Here is a 24,532-nt window from a genome sequence, read left to right on the forward strand (position 1 = left end):
CTTTTGAGGGGAAGAAGGATTTATTTTGTATACTATAGAAAACCCAGCATTGCCTAATAATAACGTGTTAACTTCTCAATCCGGAAAGCGCAGTGAGAGTTAACATTTCTTGAAGAAATAACACAATGGCAGGCTAAAGGCAAAAGTTTACTAATAGCTAGTGACTAACCTCGGCAAGTTCATAAACTATGGCCCTGGATCCTAACCCTTCACTCCATGTAAAGAACATTTCAGTGAGGTGTCAAAAGATAGGCGATATTGGCACTCAGTACCTGACGATGTGCCCTAGTTTGTCTATGAACAGAGAACTGGAAGAAAATGAAACGATAAAAGCCCAAGCCACCAAGAATAACAAAAAGGATGTGTATGAGATTTCTGCTGGAGCAGGGTGAATTCTGATCTATGCAGAAGGACCCATGGCCAGCCAGTTCAGAATTTCTATAATCAGAAATTAAGACCTGGACTGATGGGACCAGACTTTTAAAGAAGAGTAGCACTGGACCCTAAAATACGAAACAGAAGTTACACGGAAAGGGCAAAGTAGGAGTTGAAGAAGTGTAGAGAGCAGTGTTTATAAACTTTAATACGGAAAATCTATTTGATATTTATTAAACTTCGTTTCTCCAGCTATGGTTTGGCATTATACAAAGCATCTTAATGACACAGTAGAGTTAAAAAGATCTTTACAAATTGAAATGTGATACCCTTGTCTCCAAATATTTTAATTGCCATAAATTTGTTTAAAAATACACATTAAACGCATGTTTGACACTCTAAACTTTCTATAATCTCAATACCACAAAATACATATAATATACTATACAGATGTGGAAAAATCTAGTTAGTATATAATACTTTGCTCACCATTAACAGCTTTGTTATGTGAAATGCACATACTGACTTAGAAATCCTAGCTTTTGAGCCCCAAAGTACCTCTGAAATTTTATTACAACAAATAAAAATCACAGTATATAACTGAAATTTTGGTTGAAAATGTCAGATGCCTAAACTATTTTGGATAAAAGAAATGTAAAACAAAGATTTGGATCATGTACAAAACAAAGGCATTCTATCAGACACTAACAGTACCTTTCTGCAGAATCAACAAGGCTTTTATCAGCGGCATTACCTCCCCTCCAAAACCCTCCCCAAATATCAAACCATTATTCACCAAATAATTTTAATTTCAAATAAAAGAATTTTCAATAAATATATAAGTATTTCCATCCTCCATATACAAAATTTCCTAAAACCATTCAAAACGGAGGCTAGATAGAAATTTTCATAACTGTGCTTACCAACCCTACATCTGGTCTTCAAGGGTGATGCCTTTTTAGGCACTACCACCTGGGCCAGCTCTGTTGGTGAGCCCCGTCCCGCCCCACCCCGCCCCGACCCCAGTACTGCTGAATGCTCATGTCAATGATTTGCCAGGTGTGTGCATAAAGTTGTAAAATGGGGACACTTCTTGAACAGCAACAACAAACTCAACAGTATGGATAATCATGGCATTGATTTGAAAGGCAGCATTTCCAAATAGATATTTTCCAGAGAGGAACACAGCAGGTAGAAAATTCCAATGGATAAAAGCTGAAAAGAAACCCTATGTGGAAGCAGTAAGAGGTCAAAACTGAATATTACTAGAATTTCTGGGTGAGAGCTTTTTCCCCCATGCTCATTTAGAGAGCTTTTTAGCTGTTTCTTTTTAAAAATGGGAATTTATGCTTAGCTGAGCAATGGTGGCAAGGAGAGGTCCAAGCTGACATTCCTGAAAGTCAACTTCATTATATGACAATTACTTAGGTTGCTATTTTAGGTTGCTTAAAGATTATAAGACTTGGTTTAGACTTAACTCTAATGCCTTATTCTGTGACCAAATTCCATCAAACAGAAGAGACTGAGATATTCTTTCTATTCGCTTTTGTGGAGACTGTAAGTTCTTTTTAATTAACCATATGGTTCGAGTAAATAGAATCTGTATCCGCTTTACCAACTGTTAATAACTTACTTCCTATCACTTGCCGGCTTAGTTACAGGGTCTAGGGGTCTAAAATGAATTTCTCTATTAGTAAATATGTGAAAGATATGCTCACAAACATGAACAATTTGGCCTCTTGTCACTACGTATTCTAAGTCATTCAATACTTTTCTGTTTATTTTACTGAAGAGCAACCTTAGATGTGCAATATTATTTATTATTGGAAAAAAGTCTGCCTCTCCAACACATAGATACATGAAATTGAAATGAAATCTGTGTTCCACATAATTAGGGAATATGAGTTATAGGAATCTATATGGATTTGAAATGTTTTGCTTCCCAATTTATTTAGGAAAAATAAAAAATCATCACAATCTGCCTAAAACATCATTCCCAGTAGATGTTCGTGGGACCCAGAGGCAAACTTCTATAATTCAAAATACATTATGAGGCCCTTTTGTTCAATTAGCAACTGGAAAATTAAAATCCTTCCCACCCTGTAAGAGCCCTACTACACTACGGAAGGGCTCAAATATATTTTAAAAGTTAATTTACTACAAATCATAGTAATTAAGCTTTAACAATCTAAAAGGAATATACATTGCACCCTTGAACATTAATATTCAAGGTGTCAACAAGAAAGTGTCTTAGATCAATTTAATAAATAATGTGGAAATAGTTGCACTAAGCTAAAATACTAAACACACACATTTTTGACAAACTAACTTCATGTTTTCATACATACATACATACATATATATAAAGTGTGTACGTGTACATAATTTTAAAATCCAAAGTTGCATACCCTCACACTTACAAGAGTGCACAGCGTACCTCTCCCCTGCACAACTAGGCATCACTGGCTGGAGCGATCACGGGCTGTGCTGAAACTCCGCAGAGTGCTGCTGGCCTCCAGAGCCAGAAATTTCACTTAGAACAGGTGTGTTTTGCAGGCTCTTGCTTCACAATGCAAGCTTATTCAATAAGGTAATTTCTCGAGGTTACTGTCATTAAATATAAAAATGGTGCTGTCTGATCTAGCTGATTAAACCTTTCTTTAATGAAAAGAAACAAACAACGATTAAACAACAACAACAGCAGCGAACCTAATAAAGCCATAAGTGTGTCGTTCAAAGTGCAACCCAGATGCCTGTGGATCCACCAGCGTGAGAGCCCCACAGAGCACAGGCATGTGTGGGCACGTGCACACGTTACTCTAGACAGCTTTTACACTGGAGAGTTACACTAGTGATGCTCAACCTTCTCTACTCTTCAGCAACTACAGCTGTAAATTTATCTGAAGTACTTGTTGCTTATAAAGTCAATTCTTAACTACTTGCCCAGAAAAAGGTGGCACTGAGGCAAGAAATGGGCTGAATGCTCCCCAGCCAGACTGGACCTGGGCTGGACTGAGGAAGCTTGAATCACCTGGAGGGGAGTGCTCCCCACAGCCCAGCCTAGGCCGGGCAAGACTATACCATGTGACAACTTCATCCACCGTAATATGTTCGTTGGTTGCCTGTAAAGAGTCCAGTGGGGTAGGCTGCTGCCTCCTGGCATACAAGTGTGGTCTTAGAGCAGTCAACAGAGTAATTTTTTAAATAGCTGCTATTTTTATAATTAACTATATTAAATACAAGTCTCAGACTAAGTAAGTTTTTAGCTATTTGTCAAAATCAGTTGTAAATAGTTAGAGAACACTGAAGACACCTACTGAGGAAGAAGGAATGGTCGCCTGTGAAGGAGTGCAAAGTATGTGCTGGAACAGATGAAGACAGACAGAACTTCTGAGGAGATGGACACAGAGGAGAGGGAGTGGTGTTTCCAGAGACTATTACACTGAAAATTCAATTATTTAGAAAAGGATTTTGATCCACTGCCCATTACCACCTGGTGGGAAAAACCCTCAACAATGAAAAGCTTGTAAAAATTCATTTTCCAAGAATTAACACAGTTTTAGAGAGAGAGTACTTTAGCACAGCACCAAAAAACATGCAGGAAATTCTGCTTTAACAAATTATCACTGTGATCTGGGAAGTGCTCCTGCTACCTCTCAGGACCCACAAGAGACTAGAACACACTGGAACTCAGAAGTGCCCCACTGGCTGCTGTTGCTGGAAGTCTAAAAGCTCAGAGGATCCTTTATCCATTTCTAAGAAATCACGGAAAATTAAGGAATCAGAGTCAGAGAAATCAGAGAAGAACAGGACAAACATCTACTTGATTAACTGTGGCAAGTTTCTTACTGAATAACGATCACTGAGAAGCTGTCCTCTTAAGGAAAACTGTTCCTAAAACACACTAAGATTAAGTTAGCAAGGTATCAGAGGCAATTTCTCCAAGGGAAAATTGTTAAATTCAGCATAATTTGGAGATCTGAATCTTCAGTGATATGCAAAAACAACTTGAGGTACAAAACCATTAAGAAGCTCTATATGAGGCCACAGGACAATGAAAGTTCACTAGCTTCATAAATAAGTGTAGACTCAGACACAGAGGAGTCACTATACCACTGGGCTTGGAGATTTTCTATCCCTTCTTTCCCATTTCAAGCCTTAGCAATCATCTATAAATAGCAGGGCAATCCTTTTTTCTGATTGGATGGATTCATTTTTGGAACTGGGAGAAGGACAAACTATTTTTTAAAGCAGCATTACCCAATAGGTTAGACTAAGTCATGTACCAAAGCATTAGCTTTTCTGAAAGAATTAATCTTTATGTGACCCTAAAGGACGATTGAAAAGGAAAGAGAATTTAACATTATTACTACAGAATACCAACCATATGGGTGAGCTGCAACTAGTGTAAAACTTCATCTGTAAACAATCCATAGACTCTTCATTTAAAGGTAAGATTTAAGGCACACCAGACATGATAGGGGCACTAAAAACAAAAGATAGAAGGTATATTTCTCACTTTTGACTCCTATATGCACCTTATAGGGAAAGGTACTTTGATATACAACTCTTACAGAGCTGGCTTCTCAAGCTCTACCCCTGCTTCCCTCCCCTTCCCAAGAGAACTCATACTGAACCAAGTTAGGTACTTTTCTAGTGTGAATTTTCTGATCCCATCAGAAACATACATCATTGATGAGGGCCTTCATAATACAAAGGCAGTAAACACAAGACAGGTTTAAAAGGAGAAACTGATCATCTCTACATCAGGCATTAGAACTCTCAGTTGTATAGCAAGAGCACACACACCAAAGCTCCAGCCCATTCCTACATCAGTCACTGAATGCTCCTATCAGAGCATCACAATCTAGTGTGGGAAAAAAGTTTTAAGTTAGAATTCTGAAGAGAGATTTTACCCTACAAACATCATCAATGCAAGAGATATAGGCAGCAACGCTCAGGAGTTAGATCATCCTTTGTTCAACAGTAACTTATTCTGTTTCAGTTAAGTGTCAAATTATTAGTAACAAAAAACCCCAAAAAACAAAAAACATGGTTTTAATAAAATCCATAAGGTTCAAGATTGTCCTTTTATGAAACCCTTCACATGATATGCTTCTCCTAGAAAGTTTGCCTGCCCTCTTTTGTAATGCATTAAATGCAAGTTATAGTCACCTTGTGATTGCTATAGTGTTATTAACACATGTTCACAGTTCTTGAAATAATGCATACCAAATCAGACACATTTCATTTTACATCCATGTAGAACGCCATCTTCTCATAGTTAAGTGATTTTTCATGTGTAGAAGAATATCCTTAATACTAAGTATAAATTCTGCAATAATAAAATTGTACTTAAGATCTGAAGTAATATCAGGTAGTAGGTGTAGGAAGAACATGTCCACATTCTAGATGAACCAACTCTTACTCTTAGAAGAGTTACCACAAAAAGACATTATTTTTAGGTAACAAAGCTCCCAAAGTATATAAATAAAAATGCCTACATTAAATTTACACAAAATATTCAACAGAGTAAATTTATAGGCAGAAATAACTAAGTTTTAAACTAGCCCCAATCTGGGCACTTAAAAAAATTAAAATAAATAGAATTTCAACTGATTAGTTATGAATTGCAACCGAAACTTCAATCTTATTACAGATCATTGAAACCAGCTTATCAACGTGCTGCAGATTTAAAAGAATTTAAATAATTTTTCATATTGGGAATATTGAAGGGGTCAAACTACATGATGGCTTTGGGTTATAAAAAACAACACATGAACTAGGGAGGAGAAAACCATTCCTCATTCTTAGTGTCGACTAGGTGGTATGTTACGGCAGTTTTCCTTCGTGATGTGACACAGTGTTGTGGAGAAAATCAGAGGCAACAAGAATGTGTTCAGTTCAGGATATCAACTTGGCATCCTGGCGAAGCCAGTGCAGTCCCTGCCGGGTATAACGAACTAGGTCTGTCATGATGCTTGCGTTAAAGATGAGAGGACCCATTACTTTATCCAGTTCAGCAAAGAATTCTAGAAAACCAAAAACACTTATTAAATGATGCACACTCTTTTGAATCAGTGCTTTATAAAGTTTTTAGTCTAGACTGGAAAATACTATTCATATAAAGTAAAAAGCACTCCCTCCTGCACTAAAATAACTCTTCGTGTTTTAAAACAAATCATCCCATAGTCTCTCAAGTTATATTTTTTCCCTAAGTCACAAAACATTTTTAAAAGACCATATGGTCAGGAATTAAGAGTTATACATATAAACAAAATGTCACTGATGGAAATTGCTAGTATGCAGCAAACACTATTAAAATGGAGACCTAATTCTACAATGTACTATTACTCAAAACATTCTCTGTGTACTGTTTTTGTATAAGAAGCAAGTGGTACAAAAAAGGCGGATGTTATCTGCATGTTTCCCCATAAGAGCCACTGTGAGGTTAGACAACCTTTCTGCTATAATCACATGTCATGCAACTTTGATACATTAAATCTCATGTTTTAGACAGTAGTTTAAAAATGTAAGAGACTGAAATGAAAGGATTCTTCCTATGTGAACAAATACAGACTGATGTGCATGTAAGGCAGGGTACAGAGAGGAGGAAGGAATGATAATATCCTGACATTTGAACCCAAAGCAATTTTGGAAGAAGACGGATGTAGGACTCAGTAAGGAGAATTTTTACATGTGCAGTGATGACAAAGACCTCAGTATACTTAAACAAGATAAGAAGTAATCAAACAGTTGAGGAGAAAAGAATCTTCTTTATAGAATTCCAGTTAATAAGTTCCTGATGAATTTTCTGTTTCCTAATGGAATAGCACATGTAGGTGATGACCATCAATGGATGCTAAAAGCCTAAGTTAAAGTTTAATAGGGAATCTTACATCAAACTGAGTCAGGCCGACACCATCTGAATGAATCAATGGTCAAATCTTACTGACACTAAAAAAGGGATAACCATTAACATGCCTCGTAATATGATGTAATAGGAAATACAGAGTAACACCTATGAAAAGTTCTTATCTAAAATAATGAACTTGAATCTAATCAAGTCTCAAGATATAACTATCAGCATGAACGAAATGAGGGGGACAGAAGAGCAAGCTAAATGTACAATGAAGAAGTAATGAGCCAAATCTAGACTATGACACATTCTATGCTGCAGTTTCTCCTTGACATCAATGGCATGCCTGCCCCCCCACCCCCCAAAAAAAAAGAGGAGGAGAGGGAGATACTTGAGGCTGATTAATGAATGTTTGGATCCTGTTTGAAACAAACCCAACTGTTAAAAAAAAAAGGCATATTTGAGACAATAGGGAAATCTGATGGGAGACTATGTCTTAGATGACATAAAGGAGTTACTGTTAATTTTGGTGGCTGTGATAAAGGCATGGCGGTCATGTTTTTGAAAACTCCTTATCACCTAAGGATGCATACCAAAGTATGTTCAGGTGAAACGTCGTTATCTGATACATGCTTTAAAATACACCAGGTAAAGAAAAGTAGGACGAGGGGCGGTGGGGGGCAGTCGGGGGGAAAGATAAAACAGGATTAGCAAAACATGTTGAAGCTGAACTTGAGTAAAAGGTACATGGGGTTCATTATACCATTCTCTTTCCTTTAGTCAATGTTTGCAAACTGCCATACAATAGGTAGGTGGGCAGGCAGGCAGGCAGGCAAGTAAGTGTGTAAGCAAGGAGCTGGGGAGAGAAGAAAGGAAGTGAGGGGGGAAGGGATGGAGGGAGGGAGGGAAAGGAAAGGAAGAATGATGCTAGAAAACTGGCATCAGGGAGAAGAATGTAAAGTAGGGATGACTTAAGAAGAATTCCAGCCTTGTAACCTTTCCTGAGTAGCACTGACAATATTTAAAATTTTAGAAACAAATTAGGTTTTCAAAAACACAACTTTTTATTGCATGTTGGGGTTCCCCTTCTACATTTCTCCCACCATTATCCCTCTTTAGGGATAGGAGTTTTTCATTTTCATCTGATTACCTGTTCATGCTATAAGTATTTAAATATACTCTGTGACAAAAGGACACTTGATTGATTGGCTACTTCAAGTGTCTCTCTACAAAGGAACTGCCTGAATAGATGCTACACACACATATTTACTAAAAAAGCATCTATTAAAATAAGATGGTGTTTATCTTGTACTTTTCCCAAGATCTTAATACTTTCTAATTCTCAGTGTTCTTAGTTTTGGAGATAACAAACAGGGTGCAAGGCCTCAAATGACCTAATATTAAAGAATGCTATAAGTCTATTCATTTTGTAGTCTCTTTTATCATATAAGTTTCTTCCAATATACCTAAAAATCCAATATGAACATGCTTTCTTATATATTAAACATCTCACATGTACAAGATGTCTGGATGTAATCCTATGCCCATAGCCAAATTTACTGTTAACCATCCCAGAGTAGAATATACATTTTATTACTTTTACAGTATAAGCTGTAATTAAATTTGCCTGAACAAAGGCATATTTTGTCTTAGACCAAAAACTATTTTTTGTTTAGTTTGTGTCCCCACTATAGTGCAAGGTATTTTTTGACTGAATTCAGTATATTCACATGATTGATAAGCAATGGCAATCAGCAAACTGATTGTCATTAACTCTAGACTAGATAATAAACTAAATGCATACCAGAGACTTACTTAACTATATCATAAAAGCTCTTTTTAACAATTCCATCATTCAGAGTCTCTTCAGAGACCTCCCTACCTTTTTGCTCTTTGGAAAGCTGTTCAGCTTGGTCCCAAATTTCGGTGGCATAGAGGAAGTTGGATGTAACCTGAACATAGCTGGCTGCCATGTGGTGGATCCTCTGTGGAATGGTCACTGAAGAACCACTTGCTGAAGCACTACTGGCCCCAGAAGAATAATTTCCCGAATTGCCTGGTGACAGCTTTGGAGAAACAGGGGAAGGCATCCCAGCAGCTTTGCTACACACAGAGAAACAGGAAGTTTATTCATATGAATATGGTGAATGTGAGGAAATCGATGTACTACTGGCTCTTCCTACATGAAGACTTTTAAAATTTAAAGATTCTTTTAAACTAGAAGAGTTTCCAGAGAAGTGCAATTTCTTTTAAATAAATACTTAGCTCCCTGAAGACCACTGTGAATTATCATTTTATCTAGACTCTTTCCTTTAACAAACGGGAACAGAACAAAAGATGGGAAAGAAGTGAGGAAGTCATACACCTTAGTAGTAGCGGTTCCAAGACCTAGAAGCTACATCATCTCACTCCCAGCTCAACACACTTTCCACCTATTTGGGCAAATAATTAGGTACTTTCCAACTGTTTCATAGAAAGCTGGGTGTATTAACAATTAACACACAAAATATGTGGTAGTAGATGGAAACATCTTATTTTGAACTCCATAATTTCTGGTACTTTCCTAGTTTAACCAACTTATTCAGAGCTGACAAAGAAGAACAGCTTTCTCAATCAACTGCAATCATCTCAAGCTTCCTGTCAATTAAGCATTTCCTAGAAAACACATGTTGAAATCTGGCAGGTTCATTTCAGCAGTACTAAAATTTCTGAAAAAGCCCAAGACCATAAAAAAAGGAAAATCAAACAGTAGTTGAGGGGAGAAAAGCTATTTGTTAAGAATATTTTTATCTGCACTTTTAGCACTTTAAATGTGCTTAAGAAAATACATAAAGGCAAAAGGCAGACTGTCGATTAGCATAAACACAATAATTGAACAAATAAACTTAGAAAAAAAAAGATTTCATGGTGTTTTTCCTCCTTTTTGTGGGTGGGTGGGCTGGGAGTGATGTGGGAATGGAGGAGAAACCATAATCATGCCACTGTTATTAGATTTGTGTCAAAACATGAGTAAAGATAAGCTCAAGGTGATAAAAACCCAGCTAGCCATAGAAATCAAACTGTAAGAAGGGTTGAGGTGCTGTAAAAAACTTAGACTTCTGCAGGTGAAATGTCCCCTCTTTAATCTAAGATCATGTTCATGATATTTTCAACTTAAAAAAAAAAAACCAGAAAAAAATACTTTAAAAAATACATTATTAGACATGGCCTTAATTTTTTTTTAAAGTTGTCATCTTTCCATTTTTGGAAAGTGGCCAAACCCATTCCACTTTTACATAAAAATAAATAAACTTGTCATATAATATTTTATAGAATAAAATTTACCCACCTTCCCAAGCCTGGTGATGGTGCTTGAGAATTATTATAAGAATTCTGTGGAGAAAAGAGAATGTACTTAATAAAAAACAAAAACAAAAACACCCTACTTATGAAGTACTAAATATATTCAAAAGCATTGGGCTAGTAGTGATCTTAAGAAAGTTTACAAACTTAAGAAACCAAAACGTGTGTGTGTGTGTAAATGTGCAACAGAAGGAAGTTATTTAGATGGGAGCTGGGGTGTTCTGGAAGACTGAAAAGGAGAGACAAAGAAAGAGTAACATTCAGATGGATAAAGAACAGGGGAGAAGGCAAAGAGAGGTAAGTCATACTACGTACAAAGGCTGCAGAAAAGAGAATGTATATGACCCATATAGTTTATCTACCGCAAAGGTTTAGAAAAGGAACGAGAGAACGACACAGAGAGAGAGAGAGAGATCTTGAGGGCCTTGCAGGTCAGGGTAAGAATCTTTGACTTGACTTGACCCTGCAGGGAATGATAAGCTACGAAAGGTTTCCAAGTCATAATCAGGGCAGAATTTTAGGAAGACTTATGTAGTGCTATCATGAAAAAACGTAAGAAGATATTTTAGGAAACTAAGAGAATAGTTTAAGGAAGGATGGTAGTGAAAACAAAAGACCATTTAAAAAGTATAAATTAGGTTTTGTGATAAAAATAGGCTACATCTACTGAAATATTATTAAGAGTTACTGAATATGGCTACATAGGTTCTACAATCAGATAGGGGTGCAGTTTAAACATCAAACTATTTGAAAGTTCCCAAATAGTAGCTTCTCCCCTGCTCTGGTAGGGAAAACACGAGGGCACTTCTGGGGTGGAGATAGGAGACTTTATAAATTTTGTCCCCTGGGAAACAGATACTCCTCTTTTGCACACTTACCTTCAGGTGCTCTGTTAATGTCTTTGAATACTTCAGAGCAGTTTCTTTCTTCAGTTTGAATAGCCTCAGGTACAGCAAAGACTGGCATCGCAGGCTAGCCAATGGAAAAGGGCAGCTTATTTACCACCAGGACAACAGACTCTGGCCACATCTGTATAGACAACCTTTGCGTCGTGCCAGACTACATGACTGGCTCATGGAAGCAGACCATGGCATAAGGACAACACTAACTCTTAGGCAAAACCAAAAGATGTGATCTTCTTATGGTACATATGGTACCCTAGGGAGAGGAAGGAAGGGGAAGAGACCTAGGACTAGCCTCCTATTTGTTGACATTCAAAAATCAAAACCTCACCCACAGGACACCAACATGTTATTATAACATATGGACTAAAAAAATCCCTGCGGGGGAATTGCCTGGCAGCCCAGTGGTTAGGACTCAGTGCTTTCACGGCCACCGTCTGGGTTCAATCCCTGGTCAGGAAACTAAGATCACGCAGGCCACATGGCGTGGCAAAAAAAAAAAAAAAAATCTCTTCAGGGCAGAATCTCTACATCAAATTACAATATAAATAATGTAAAACAGTAAAACTAGGGACTCAACTATGAATATCACAATTCTTTCTTTTTTATACATCTTTATTGGAGTATAATTGCTTCATAATGATGTGTTAGCTTCTGTCGTACAACAAAGTGAATCAGCCATATGCATACATATATTCCCCATGTCCCCTCCCTCTTGAGCCTCCCTCCTACCCTCCCTATCCCACCCCTCTAGGTCCTCACAAAGCATCGAGCTGATCTCCCTGTGCTATGCTGCTGCTTCCCACTAGCTAAATATTTTATTCGGTACTGTATATATGGCAATGCTACTCTCACTTTGCCTCAGCTTCCCCTCTCCCCCGCCCCATGTCCTCAAGTCCATTCTCCTTGTCTGCCTCTTTATTCCTGCCCTGCCACTAGGCTCATCAGTACCATTTTTTTTAGATTCCATATATATGCATTAGCATACAGTGTTTGTTTTTCTCTGACTTACTTCACTCTGTGTGACAGACTCTAGGTCCATCCACCTCACTACAGATAACTCAATTTCATTTATTTTTATGGCGGAGTAATATTCCATTGTATATATGTGCCACATCTTTTTTATCCATTCACCTGTCGATGGACATTTAGGTTCCTTCCATGTCCTGGCTATTGTAAATAGTGCTGCAATGAACATTGGGATACATGTCTCTTTTTGAATTATGCTTTCCTCAGTGTACATGCCCAGTGGTCGGATTGCTGGGTCATATGGTAGTACTATTTTTAGTTTTTAAAGGAACCTCCATACTGTTCTCCATAGTGGCTGTATTAATTTACATTCCCACCACCAGTGCAGGAGGGTTCCCTCTTCGCCACACCCTCTCCAGCATTTACTGCTTCTAGATTTTTTGACAATGGTCATTCTGACCGGTGAGAGGTGATACATCATTGTAGTTTTGATTTACATTTCTCTAATAATTAGTGATGTTGAGCATCTTTTTATGTGCCTCTTGGCCATCCATCTTCTTTGGTAAAATGTCTGTTTGGGTCTTCTGCCCATTTTTTAATTGGGTTGTTTGTTCTTTTAATATTGGGCTACATGAGCTGTTTGTACATTTTGGAGATTAATCCTTTGTCCGTTGTTTTGTTTGCAAATACTTTCTCCCATTCTGAGGGTTGTCTTTTCGTCTTGTTTATGGTTTCCTTTGGTGTGCAAAAGCTTTTAAGTTTAATTAGGTCCCATTTGTTTATTTTTGTTTTTATTTTCATTACTATAGGAGGTGGGTCAAAAAAGATCTGTGGTTTATGTCAAAGAGTGTTTTTCCTGTAAGAGTTTTATAGTGTCTGGTCTTTCATTTAGGTCTTTAATCCATCTGGAGTTTATTTTTGTGTATGGTGTTAGGGAGTGTACTAATTTCATCCTTTTACATGTAGCTGTCCAGTTTTCCCAGCACCACTTATTGAAGAGGCTGTCTTTTCTCCATTATACGTTCTTGCCTCCTTTGTCGTAAATTAGGTGACCATATGTGCGTCGGTTTATCTCTGGGCTTTCTATCCTGTACCATTGATCTATACTTCTGTTTTTGTGCCAGTACCATACTGTCTTGATTACTGTAGCTTTATGGTATAGTTTGAAGTCGGGGAGCCTGATTCCTCCAGCTCCGTTTTTCTTTCTCAAGACTGCTTTGGCTATTCAGGGTCTTTTGTGTTTCCATAGGAATTGTAAGATTTTTTGTTCTAATTCTGTGAAGAATGCCATTGGTAGTTTGATAGGGACTGCACTAAATCGTAGATTGCTTTGGGTAGTATAATCATTTTCACAATATTGATTCTTCCAATCCAAGAACATGGTATATTCCTGCATCTGCTTATGTCATCTTTGATATCTTACATCAGTGTTTTATAGTTTTCTGAGTACAAGTCTTTTGCCTCCTTAGCCAGGTTTATTCCTAGGTATTTTATTCTTTTTGTTGCAATGGTAAATGGGAGTGTTTCCTTAATTTCTCTGATTTTTCGTTGTTGGTGTATAGGAATGCCAGAGATTTCTGTGCATTAATTTTGTATCCTGCAACCTTACCAAAGTCACTGAATAGTTCTAGTAGTTTTCTGGTGGCATCTTTAGGATTTTCTATGTATAGTATCTGCAAACAGTGACAGTTTTACTTCCTTTCCAATTTGTATTCTTTTTATTTCTTTTTCTTCTGATTTCCGTGGCTAGAACTTCCAAAACTATATTGAATAAGAGTGGCGAGAGTGGACACCCTTGTCTTCTTCCTGATCTTAGTGGAAATGCTTTCAGTTTTTCACCATTGAGTATGATGTTTGCTATGGGTTTGTCATATATGGCCTTTATTATGTTGAGGTAGGTTCCCTCTATGCCCACTTTCAGGAGAGTTTTTATCATAAATGGGCGTTGAATTTTGTCAAAAGCTTTTTCTGCATCTATTGAGATGATCATATGGTTTTTATTCTTCAGTTTGTTAATATGGTGTATCACATTGATTGATTTGCGTATATTGAAGAATCCTTGCATTCCTGGGATACATCCCACTTGATCATGGTGTATGATCCTTTTAATATGTTGTTGGATTCTGTTTGCTAGTATTTTGTTCAGGGTTTTTGTATCTATGTTCATCAGTGATATTGGTCTATCATTTTCTTTTCTTGTGATATCTTTTTCTGGTTTTGGTATCAGGGTGATGGTGGCTTCATAGAACGAATTTGGGAGTGTTCCTCCCTCTGCAATTTTTTGGAAGAGTTTGAGAAGGATCGACGTTAGCTCTTCTCTAAATGTTTGATACAACTCGCCTGTGAAGCCATCTGGTCCTGGACTTTTGTTTGTTGGAAGATTTTTAATTTCAGTTTCAATTTCATTACTTGTGATAGGTCTGTTTATATTTTCTAATTCTTCCTAGTTCAGTCTTGGAAAATAGTACCTTTCCAAGAATTTGTCCATTTCTTCGTGGTTGTCCATTTTTATTGGCATATAGTTGTTTGTAGTAGTCTCTTATAATCCTTTGTATTTCTGCAGTGTCAGTTGTGACTTCTTTCTCATTTCTAATTTTATTGATTTGCATCCTCTCCCTTTTTTTCTTGATGAGTCTGGCTAAGGGTTTATCAATTTTGTTTATCTTCTCAAAGAACCAACTTTTAAGTTTTGTTTATTTGTTTATTTATTTATGGGCTGCATTGGGTCTTTGTTGCTGTGTGCAGGCTTTCTTTAGTTGTGGTGAGCGGGGGCTACTCTTCATTGTGGTATGTGGGCTTCTCATCGTGGTGGCTTCTCCTGTTGCGGAGCATGGGCTCTAGGTGCGTGGGCTCTGTAGTTGTAGCTCGCAGGCTCTAGAGCATAGGCTCAGTAGTTGTGGCGCACAGGGCTTAGTTGCTCCACAGCACATGGGATCTTCCTGGATCAGGGATCAAACCCATGTCTCCTGCATTGGCAGGCGGATTCTTAACCACCGCGCCACCAGGGAAGTCCCCAACTTCTAGTTTTACTGATCTTTGCTACTGTTTTCTTCATTTCTATTTCACTTATTTCTGCTCTGATCTTTATGATTTCTTTCCTTCTACTGACTTTGGGTTTTCTTTGTTCTTCTTTCTCCAGTTGCTTTAGGTATAGAGTTAGATTGTTTATTTGAGATTCTTCTTGTTACTTGAGGTGAGACTGAATTGCTATAAACTTCCCTCTTAGAACTGCTTTTGCTGAGTCCCATAGGTTTTGGGTTGTCACGTTTTCATTGTTATTTGTTTCCATGTATTTTTTTATTTCTTATTTGATTTCTTCAGTGATCTCTCGGTTACTGAGTAGCACACTGTTTACCCTCCATGTATTTGTGTTTTTTACAGTTTTTTTTCCTGTAACTGACTTCCAATCTCATAGCATTGTGGTCAGAAAAATGCTTGATATGATTGCAATTTTCTTAAATTTTCCCAGGCTTGATTTGTGACCCAAGATGTGATCTATCCTGGAGAATGTTCCATATCCACTTGAGAAGAAAGTGTATTCTGCCACTTTAGGGTGGAATGTTCTATAAATATCAATCAAACCTATCTGGTCTATTGTGTCATTTAAAGCTTGTGTTTCCTTATTTATTTTGTTTCCTTATTTATTTTCTGTTTGGATGAGCTGTCCATTGATGTAAGTGGGGTGTTAAAGTCCCCTACAATTATTGTGTTACTGTTGATTTCCCCTTTCATGGTTGTTAGCATTTGCCTTATGTATTGAGGTGCTCCTATGTTGGGTACATAAACATTTATAATTGTTGTATCTTCTTCTTGGATTGATCCCTTGATCATCATGTAGTGTCCTTCCTTATCTCTTGTAACAGTCTTTATTTTAAAGTCTATTTTATCTGATATGAGTATTGCTACTCCAGTTTTCTTTTGATTTCCATTTGCATGGAATATCTTTTTCCATCCCTTCACTTTGTCTGTATGTGTCCCTAGGTCTGAAGTGGGTCTCTTGTAGACAGCATACATATGGGTCTTGTTTTTGTATCCATTCAGCCAGTCTGTGTCTTTTGGTTGGAGCATTTAATCCATTTACATTCAAGGTTATTATTGATATGTATGTTCCTATTACCATTTTCTTAATTGTTTTGGGTTTGTTTTTGTGGGTCTTTTTCTTCTCTGTGTTTCCCACTTAGAGAAGTTCCTTTACCATTTGTTGTAAAGCTGGTTTGGTGGTGCTGAATTCTCTTAGCTTTTGCTTGTCTGAAAAGCTTTTGATTTCTCCGTTGAATCTGAATGAGACCCTTGGTAGGTAGAGTAATCTTGGTTGTAAGTTATTCTCTTTCATCACTTAAGTATATCCTGCCACTCCCTTCTGGCCTGCAGAGTTTCTGCTGAAAAATCAGCTGATAACCTTATGGGGATTCCTTTGTATGTTATTTTTTGCTTTTCCATTGCTGTTTTTAGTATTTTTTCTTTGAATTTAATTTTTCTTAGTTTGATTAATATGTGTCTTGGTGTGTTTCTCCTAGGGTCTATCCTGTATGGGACTCTCTGTGCTCCCTGAACTTGGGTTACTATTTCCTTTCCCATGTTAGGGAAGTTTTCCACTATAATCTCTTCAAATATTTTCTCAGACTCTTTCTTTTTCTCTTCTGCTTCTGGGATCCCTATAATTCAAATGTTGGTGCATTTAGTGTTGTCCCAGAGGTCTCTGAGATTGTCTTCAATTCTTTTCATTCTTTTTTCTTTATTCTGCTCCTTGGCAGTTACTTTCACCATTCTGTCTTCCAGCTCACTTATTTGTTCTTCTGCCTCAACTATTCTGTTATTGATTCTGTATTTTTCATTTCAGTTATTGTGGTGTTCATCTCTGTTTGTTTGTTCTTTAGGTCTTCTAGATCTTTGTTGAACATTTCTTGTATTTTCTCAATCTGTGCCTCCATTCTATTTCCGAGATTCTGGATCATCTTTACCATCATTACTCTGAATTCTTTTTCAGGTAGATTGCCTATTTCCTCTTCATTTATTTGGTCTTGTAGGTTTTTACCTTGCTCCTTCATCTGTGACATATTTTTTTTGCTGTCTCTCTCTTTTTTTTTTTTCTTTTGATGGTTGGGATTGTTTTCCTGTCTACTGGTTGTTTGGCCTGAGGCTTCCAGCACTGGAGTTTGTAGGCTGTTGGGTAGATCTGGGTCTTGGTGCTGAGATGAGGACCTTTGGGAGACCTCACTCTGATGAATATTCCCTGGGGTCTGAGGTTCTCTGTTAGTCCAGTGGTTTGGACTCGGAGCTCCCACAGTAGGAGCTTTGGCCCAATCCCCAGCTCGTGAACCAAGATCCTGCAAGCCGTGCAGGGTGGCAAAAAAAGAAAAAGAAAAAGAAAAAGAAAAAGAAAAAGAAAAAAATAGCAGAGCAATAACAAAGAGTGAAAAATAAAATTAGACTAGGAAACTAACAGATATGTTAGAAAGAATATAAAAATAAAAATATAGATGAAACCACAATTGGAAAGTAAAACAGAACCACAATAGTAAAAAAGAGAAGGGGAAAAAAAAAAGGAGAAAAGGCCTTGGCTGTGTGGGTGGGGCTTAGGCAGGGGTGGGGTTTTTAGGCTGTGGGCAGGGCCTATGTTTAGGACCCACAGGGCTGGAAAAGGCCCTGGGGGGCGGGGGTCAGGCCTAGGCTCAACAAAACAGAAGGGGCCCAGGCGTGCCTCTGGTTTGCCCCGAGTGGGCGGGGCAAATGCCCTCCTCACCTCTCCTGCTCCTCAGGTCCTGGAAGGTCCCTCCCACTTGCCTCTCCTGTTCTCCCCCACCCTCCCTCCTACGCCCCCAGGACCAACACAGCCCAGAGCGGGCCTCTGAGGGCATAGGACCTGGCCTGAGAGCTGGGCAGGCTTCCTGGGCCAACTGGGCAGGGGAAACGCTAGGTGCACTCCCCCTTGATCCGAGCCCCCGAGGGTCCCTCCGGGCTTGGGAACCCCTCCCCCATCCCAGCCACCCCTCAGCGGCACAGTCCTGTCCTGCCTCCACTTCTGCTCTCCCCTCAGTCCCCCCACGTCCTACCCGGTCGCTTGGGGGTTCCTCCCGTCTCCTTGGGCGTCAAGGTCTCCCGCCAGCGTCCGGCAGGCGCCCTAGTTGTGGGGAGACGCTAACTCCGCGTCTTCCCATGCCGCCATCTTGACTCCTGGCTCTGAATATTACAATTCTGATGTAACATATATAAACCCAAAGCGGCTTACAAAGGCCCTGCATGATCATCACTGCCTACCTCTCCAGTTACTTTCACTTACTTCTCCCTGTCTTTTAGTTCCTTGACAGAAAGTTTCCAGTTTCTTTCCACTATCCAGCTGTGTACATGTTTCCTCTACCTAAGGATTAAGTATCCCTACATTTTACCCTTATAGTTACATAAACTTTTCCTTCAAAGTACTTAATTCATATACTTGTGTGGTTATTTGATTACTTTCCGTTTTTTCACACTAGACACTAGACTCCATGACAAATAGGACCATGTCAGTTTTTCCCAAGACTGCACTCCCAGTTGTTAAACATGTGCCAGGTAAAGTATATACCCACAACAAATAAACTATCTCTCTGGGAACAAGCAAACCAACCATATTCTTTATCCTGAGCAAGCTAGATGTTTGCTCCCTAAGGTAAGGTATATGTATATGTAAATGGAGAGAGAGGCTACCAAAAGAAGAGCCTGGATTTTTTATAGTGTCCACCTTTACTTCAATACATAACAGAAGTCTGAGAGTAATAAAAATAAACTATAGTTAAATATAAAAAAAACCCCAAAAAACCAGAGCCTGAAAAAGTGACCACTTAAGACAACAGAAAGTTCTAATATCAGTCCCCCTCTACCAAGGCTTTTGCCAAGAGGGCAATGGATCAGACTCACAACAACTTAAATATTTCTGTAGGAATTCTGAGTTATTTTCTACTTTACCCATCAAGAACAGATTTATGACTGAGTTATGGAAGGAAGATTCAAGGATAACTTTCAGAAGAACATAGCACAATTCATTATGAAACTGCTTTGTCATCTAGCAGAGGCTAAAACACACAACACTTACCAAAGTACTGTGAGTCTTTTATCTGCAGCTGTAGCATCTGGTGCCAAGTAATTCTTTAGCTTCATGGTGTATCTGTGAGATAATATAAGAAACAAATGACACAAAATGTAATACTTCATCTGTCTTATGACCTCTTTAGTCCTCTAAACATTAGAATCAAACCTAAATAAAGGCAAAGATACCCACTAAAGCAGAGGTCCCCAACCCCCGGGCCACGGACTGGTACTGATCTGTGGCCTGTTAGGAAATGGGCAGCACAGCAGGAGGTGAGCAGTGGGCGAGCGAGCGAAGCTTCATCTGTATTTACAGCTGCTCCCCATAATTCGCATTACCACCTGAGCTCCTCCTCCTGTCAGATCAGCAGCGGCATTAGATTCTCATAGGATCATGAACCCTACTGTGAACTACGCATATGCGGGATCTAGGTTGTGTGCTCCTTATGAGAATCTAATGCCTAATGATCTGAGGTAGAGCTGAGGCGGTGATGCTAGCGCTGGGGAGTGGCTGGAAATACAGATTTTCATTAGCAGAGAGGTTTGACTGCACAGAGACCATAATAAATCAATTGCTTGCATACTCATATCAAAACCCTATCAGTGAGTGGCAAGTGACAATTAAGCTGTATCTTACAGAGTAGACTGGACATAAGCAACACACTTTGGGTGTCACTGTCTCCCATCACCCCCAGATGGGACCATCTAGTTGCAGGAAAACAAGCTCAGGGCTCCCACTGATTCTGCATTATGATGAGTTCCATAATTATTTCATTATACATTACAATGTAATAATAATAAAGTACACAATAAATGTAATGCGCTTGAATCATCCCAAAACCATCTCCCACCCCCGGTCTGTGGAAAAATTGTCTTCCACAAAACCAGTCCTTGGTGCCAAAAAGGTTGGAGACTGCTGCACTGAAGTGTCTAGTTCTCCTTATCCAAGGACAATAAAGGACTAAGGATCCTCTTTAGCTTTACTGTATATAATTATATTAGTCTTTTCCTAGAAGGACCAGAGAAATATTATCGCCAGTGATGTGGCAAGTCTTCCCACTTACTTGATGAGCTCCACCGTCTCTGAATACATAAGGAATGGGGATTTGGATTCCTGAGCATTTTTCTCTAATGCATTCCCACATTCAATGAAAGATACCACAGCATCAAGATAGTATACAGCTTTCTCAAACCTATCAGACTGAAGAAAGGAGAATAAAGGTAAATGAGAGCCACACTGATGTACTATGAGAACAAATGAAGATTTAAGTTAATTTGATTAAATATACAAATGTGAGAAGAATATTTACATACCAATGCATCTGCATTGTGCTTTAGCTTTTTTGCTTCTTGTAAATAATGGTCTGCTGAATAATTTCTGCAATGTAAATTTTTATTATAAGTAAAATGGTAAATATTTTCATAATACTAGTTCACTTTAGTCTCTAATATTCCTCAGTTTTCATGTCCTCAAGTAAAGAAAATGAACTATTACTAAACATTCAATTCAGTTTTTTCTGATGAATGTTTATATTGGGTTAAGAGCATAAATCATTTTGGCCAACTTGGCAAATTTTCTACTAGGAAAACAGAAATCAAACTCCCTAGTATTAAATGCTAACTTACCCAAGTTGTTTGAAAGATTGAGAGTAAACAAAATGTGGGTATGAAAAATAACCTTTTATCAAAATGGAGGGGAAAAAAACCAACATTGCTCTTACTTATTTAAGAAAGCCCTTATTTTAAACAGTAAAGTCAGCAGCAGTAAGATTCTACTGGAAGGTACATTATTCACATTCCCCGTGAGAATCATGGAGTTAATAAGTTAAAGGAGCAATACTTGGACTACTAGGTGCCTTTCAAATTAAAATCTGAATATTCTGTGATCACAACACAATCAATTCTTCTGGTTACTGACAGAAATTAAAATGAGTTTTTTATATGCTGACTGGAATGATTTCTTGAATGCATAAAAAATCATATTTATCTCACCTGTCGTCAAAGGCAAGCTTCGTTCTCCGAGGCTTAGAAGCATCAGGAGTTGGTGTAGATGGAGGACAGTTAGAAGAGCTATTTGGAGCCTTTTCCTGACCAAAAAAATATATATAACTATGTTGAAAATTGTGAGATTAAAATTAAACTAAAAGTATTTGAGCCAGTGGTTAAAAAGCAAACAAAATTCCATTGTCTTTGGTAATTAATTTCCTTGTTATAAAATATTAAAATTTCAGAATGTAAATGTCCTTTTTATGGAATGAGCCCATTTTATATAACCAAAAATATTCTTTCTAATATCAGGGGTCTACTATGTGCCAGGCACTGACCCTGGCACTTGTAAAAACATAAGGAAGACACAAACCTATTATCAATATAGCAGTACTACTTAAGACAAAATTTACTGGTAATAACTGGTCGATGAAAACAACAATAATATCTAACATCTACTATGCGCCTACTACTTACTAGGCACTCAGTTAACCAAGTACTTAGCACAATCTTTAATCCTTCAACAACCCTATGAAATAGGTACTGCTATTAGGATAGAATAAAAAGTAGTCTCAAGGAGGCTAAGTAACTCGTCCAAGTTCAAACAGCTTTCAAGCAGTATTCCTGGAAATTGGGCTTTAAGTCCAGATCTGTCAGATTTCAAAAGCCTGGACAGGGACTTCCCTGGTGGTCCAGTGGCTAAGACTCCATGCTCCCAATGCAGGGGGCCCGGGTTTGATCCCTGGTCAGGGAACTAAGATCCCACATTCTGCAACTACTGAGCTCGAGTGCTGCGACGAAGACCCAGCGCAGCCAAAAAAAGAGCCTGGACACTTTCTTAAATTTTATTCTGCCTCCTATCAACATGTCCATCCTGTCTCCTATCAACACAGACCTCTATGCAATGGCTATGACCCTGTCCTCCCAACTGCTTCCCCATCCAGCCCTATGACACAGTAATATATATTTTATTACTTCTGCTTAAAATCTATTTTAAAAAAACCATGTAACCACTTTTTTTTTCTTTTCTTGTAAAAGAGTCCTTCAGTTCCACCCATTACAGCTTCCTTCATTGGATGAATGGATAAAGAAGATGTGGCACATATATACAATGGAATATTACTCAGCCATAAAAAGAAATGAAATGGAGGTATTTGTAGTGAGGTGGATGGAGTTAGAGTCTGTCATACAGAGTGAAGTAAGTCAGAAAGAGAAAAACAAATACAGTATGCTAACACATATATATGGAATCTAAGGGAAAATAAAGGTCATGAAGAACCTAGTGGCAAGACGGGAATAAAGACACAGACCTACTAGAGAATGGACTTGAGGATATGGGGAGGGGGAGGGGTAAGATGTGACAGGGTGAGAGAGTGGCATAGACATATATACACTACCAAATGTAAAATAGATAGCTAGTGGGAAGCAGCCGCATAGCACAGGGAGATCAGCTCGGTGCTTTGTGACCACCTAGAGGGGTGGGATAGGGAGGGTGGGAGGGAGGGAGATGCAAGAGGGAAGAGATATGGGAACATATGTATATGTATAACTGATTCACTTTGTTATAAAGCAGAAACTAACACACCATTGTAAAGCAATTCTACTCCAATAAAGATGTTTAAAAAAAAAAAAAAAAAGAATGAAAATAAAAGCCCTGAGATTTGAGAAAATGCTAAGCTCTTTATGCAGTCTGCATGTTTATGAAATGGCTTCCTAAATACTGTTGCAATCTAACATTACTTGGACAGCTTTCCCTCTGTGTTTTATAAACAGATCTACAAGTGCCTAAGTTTAAGTTTTGATGGAAAACTGAAGTTTCTGAAAATAAAAAAAAATTACCACGTGTGGTAAGAGATGCTAACTAGTCTTACTGCGGTGACTGTTTTGCAATATATACATATACGTAATCATCATGTTGTACACCTGAAACTAATATAATGTTATATATCAACTATATCTCAATTTAAAAAAAACTGGAAGAACTTCTCTCAGTGAGCAATAGGACAAACTGACAAAATATCAGTCAGCATACAGAAGGTGTGAAAACATGATTAATCTAACTGAATTATATAGCTCCCTGTCCCCAATTCATGTGGAAGACACGGTCTTTTCAAACAAATATAGAACATTACAAAAATCTACCATATACTATGCTCTTTTATAAAGCAACTCTTAACAAATATCAAAAGATTGCTACACGGAGATCACTTTCCAGCCCCACTGCAACTAAGGTAGAAGTACTAACCAAAAGACAACTAGAAAATCTCTATGTTTGGAAAGTGAGTAACACGTTTAAATAACTCTTGGATCCAAGATGAAATCAGAAAGGAAATTAAAATCACTTTTAAACTGAGTTATAAAAATATTATATACCAAATCTTGAAGATGCAGCTAAAGCAGTATTTAGAGGAAAATATATAGTCTAACTGCTTATATTAAAATATTAGAGAAAAAGGACTTAAAATTAATTTAAAAAAACTTGAGCTAGGTATCAATCTTTAAAAGTTAATAAACAGGGCTTCCCTGGTGGCGCAGTGGTTAAGAATCCGCCTGCCAATGCAGGGGACACAGGTTCGAGCCCTGGTCTGGGAAGATCCCACATGCCGCGGAGCAACTAAGCCCGTGAGCCACAACTACTGAGCTTGCGCGTCTGGAGCCTGTGCTCCGCAACAAAAGAGGCCGCGACAGTGATAGGCCCGCGCACCGCGATGAAGAGTGGCCCCTGCTCGCCGCAACTGGAGAAAGCCCTCACACAGAAACAAAGACCCAACACAGCCAAAAATAAATAAATAAATAAATTTATTTAAAAAAAAAAAAAAAAGTTAATAAACAGAGCAGCAAAACAAAAAGAAATTAAAAGGAAATTATAAAGCGTGTAAGTTAATGAAACAGAAAACAAAAATAAACTACAGAGAATAAAGACAAAGACAGGTTGTTTTTTTGAAAAGACAAGTAAAAGTGATAAGGCTCTAATGAGACTGATCAAGGAAAAGAGAAAGATGGCACAGAAAACTAATACTAAAAATGAAAGAGGATC

The 24,532-nt window shown here is 38.1% G+C and overlaps 1 protein-coding gene across 5 annotated transcripts in view; it reads right to left on the bottom strand.

Annotated features, from left to right (window-relative positions):
* Positions 1-583: 583 nt before the first annotated feature.
* The window catches only part of AFF4 (ALF transcription elongation factor 4), a 95,921-nt gene continuing 71,972 nt past the window's right edge, over positions 584-24,532 (bottom strand). For all 5 annotated transcript variants that reach the window (XM_068535869.1, XM_068535868.1, XM_068535864.1 and 2 more), the window contains 8 exons: positions 21,502-21,596; positions 20,824-20,887; positions 20,574-20,710; positions 19,517-19,588; positions 11,455-11,548; positions 10,563-10,606; positions 9,117-9,337; positions 584-6,407 (listed from right to left, as the gene is read on the bottom strand). In XM_068535869.1, coding sequence (XP_068391970.1) covers positions 6,280-6,407; positions 9,117-9,337; positions 10,563-10,606; positions 11,455-11,548; positions 19,517-19,588; positions 20,574-20,710; positions 20,824-20,887; positions 21,502-21,596 — 855 coding nt within the window. In that variant the 3' untranslated portion in view covers positions 584-6,279. The remainder of the gene's footprint in view (positions 6,408-9,116; positions 9,338-10,562; positions 10,607-11,454; positions 11,549-19,516; positions 19,589-20,573; positions 20,711-20,823; positions 20,888-21,501; positions 21,597-24,532) is intronic.

Source organism: Eschrichtius robustus, chromosome 2, assembly GCF_028021215.1.
Source record: "Eschrichtius robustus isolate mEscRob2 chromosome 2, mEscRob2.pri, whole genome shotgun sequence".
Classification (NCBI taxonomy): Eukaryota; Metazoa; Chordata; class Mammalia; order Artiodactyla; family Eschrichtiidae; genus Eschrichtius; species Eschrichtius robustus.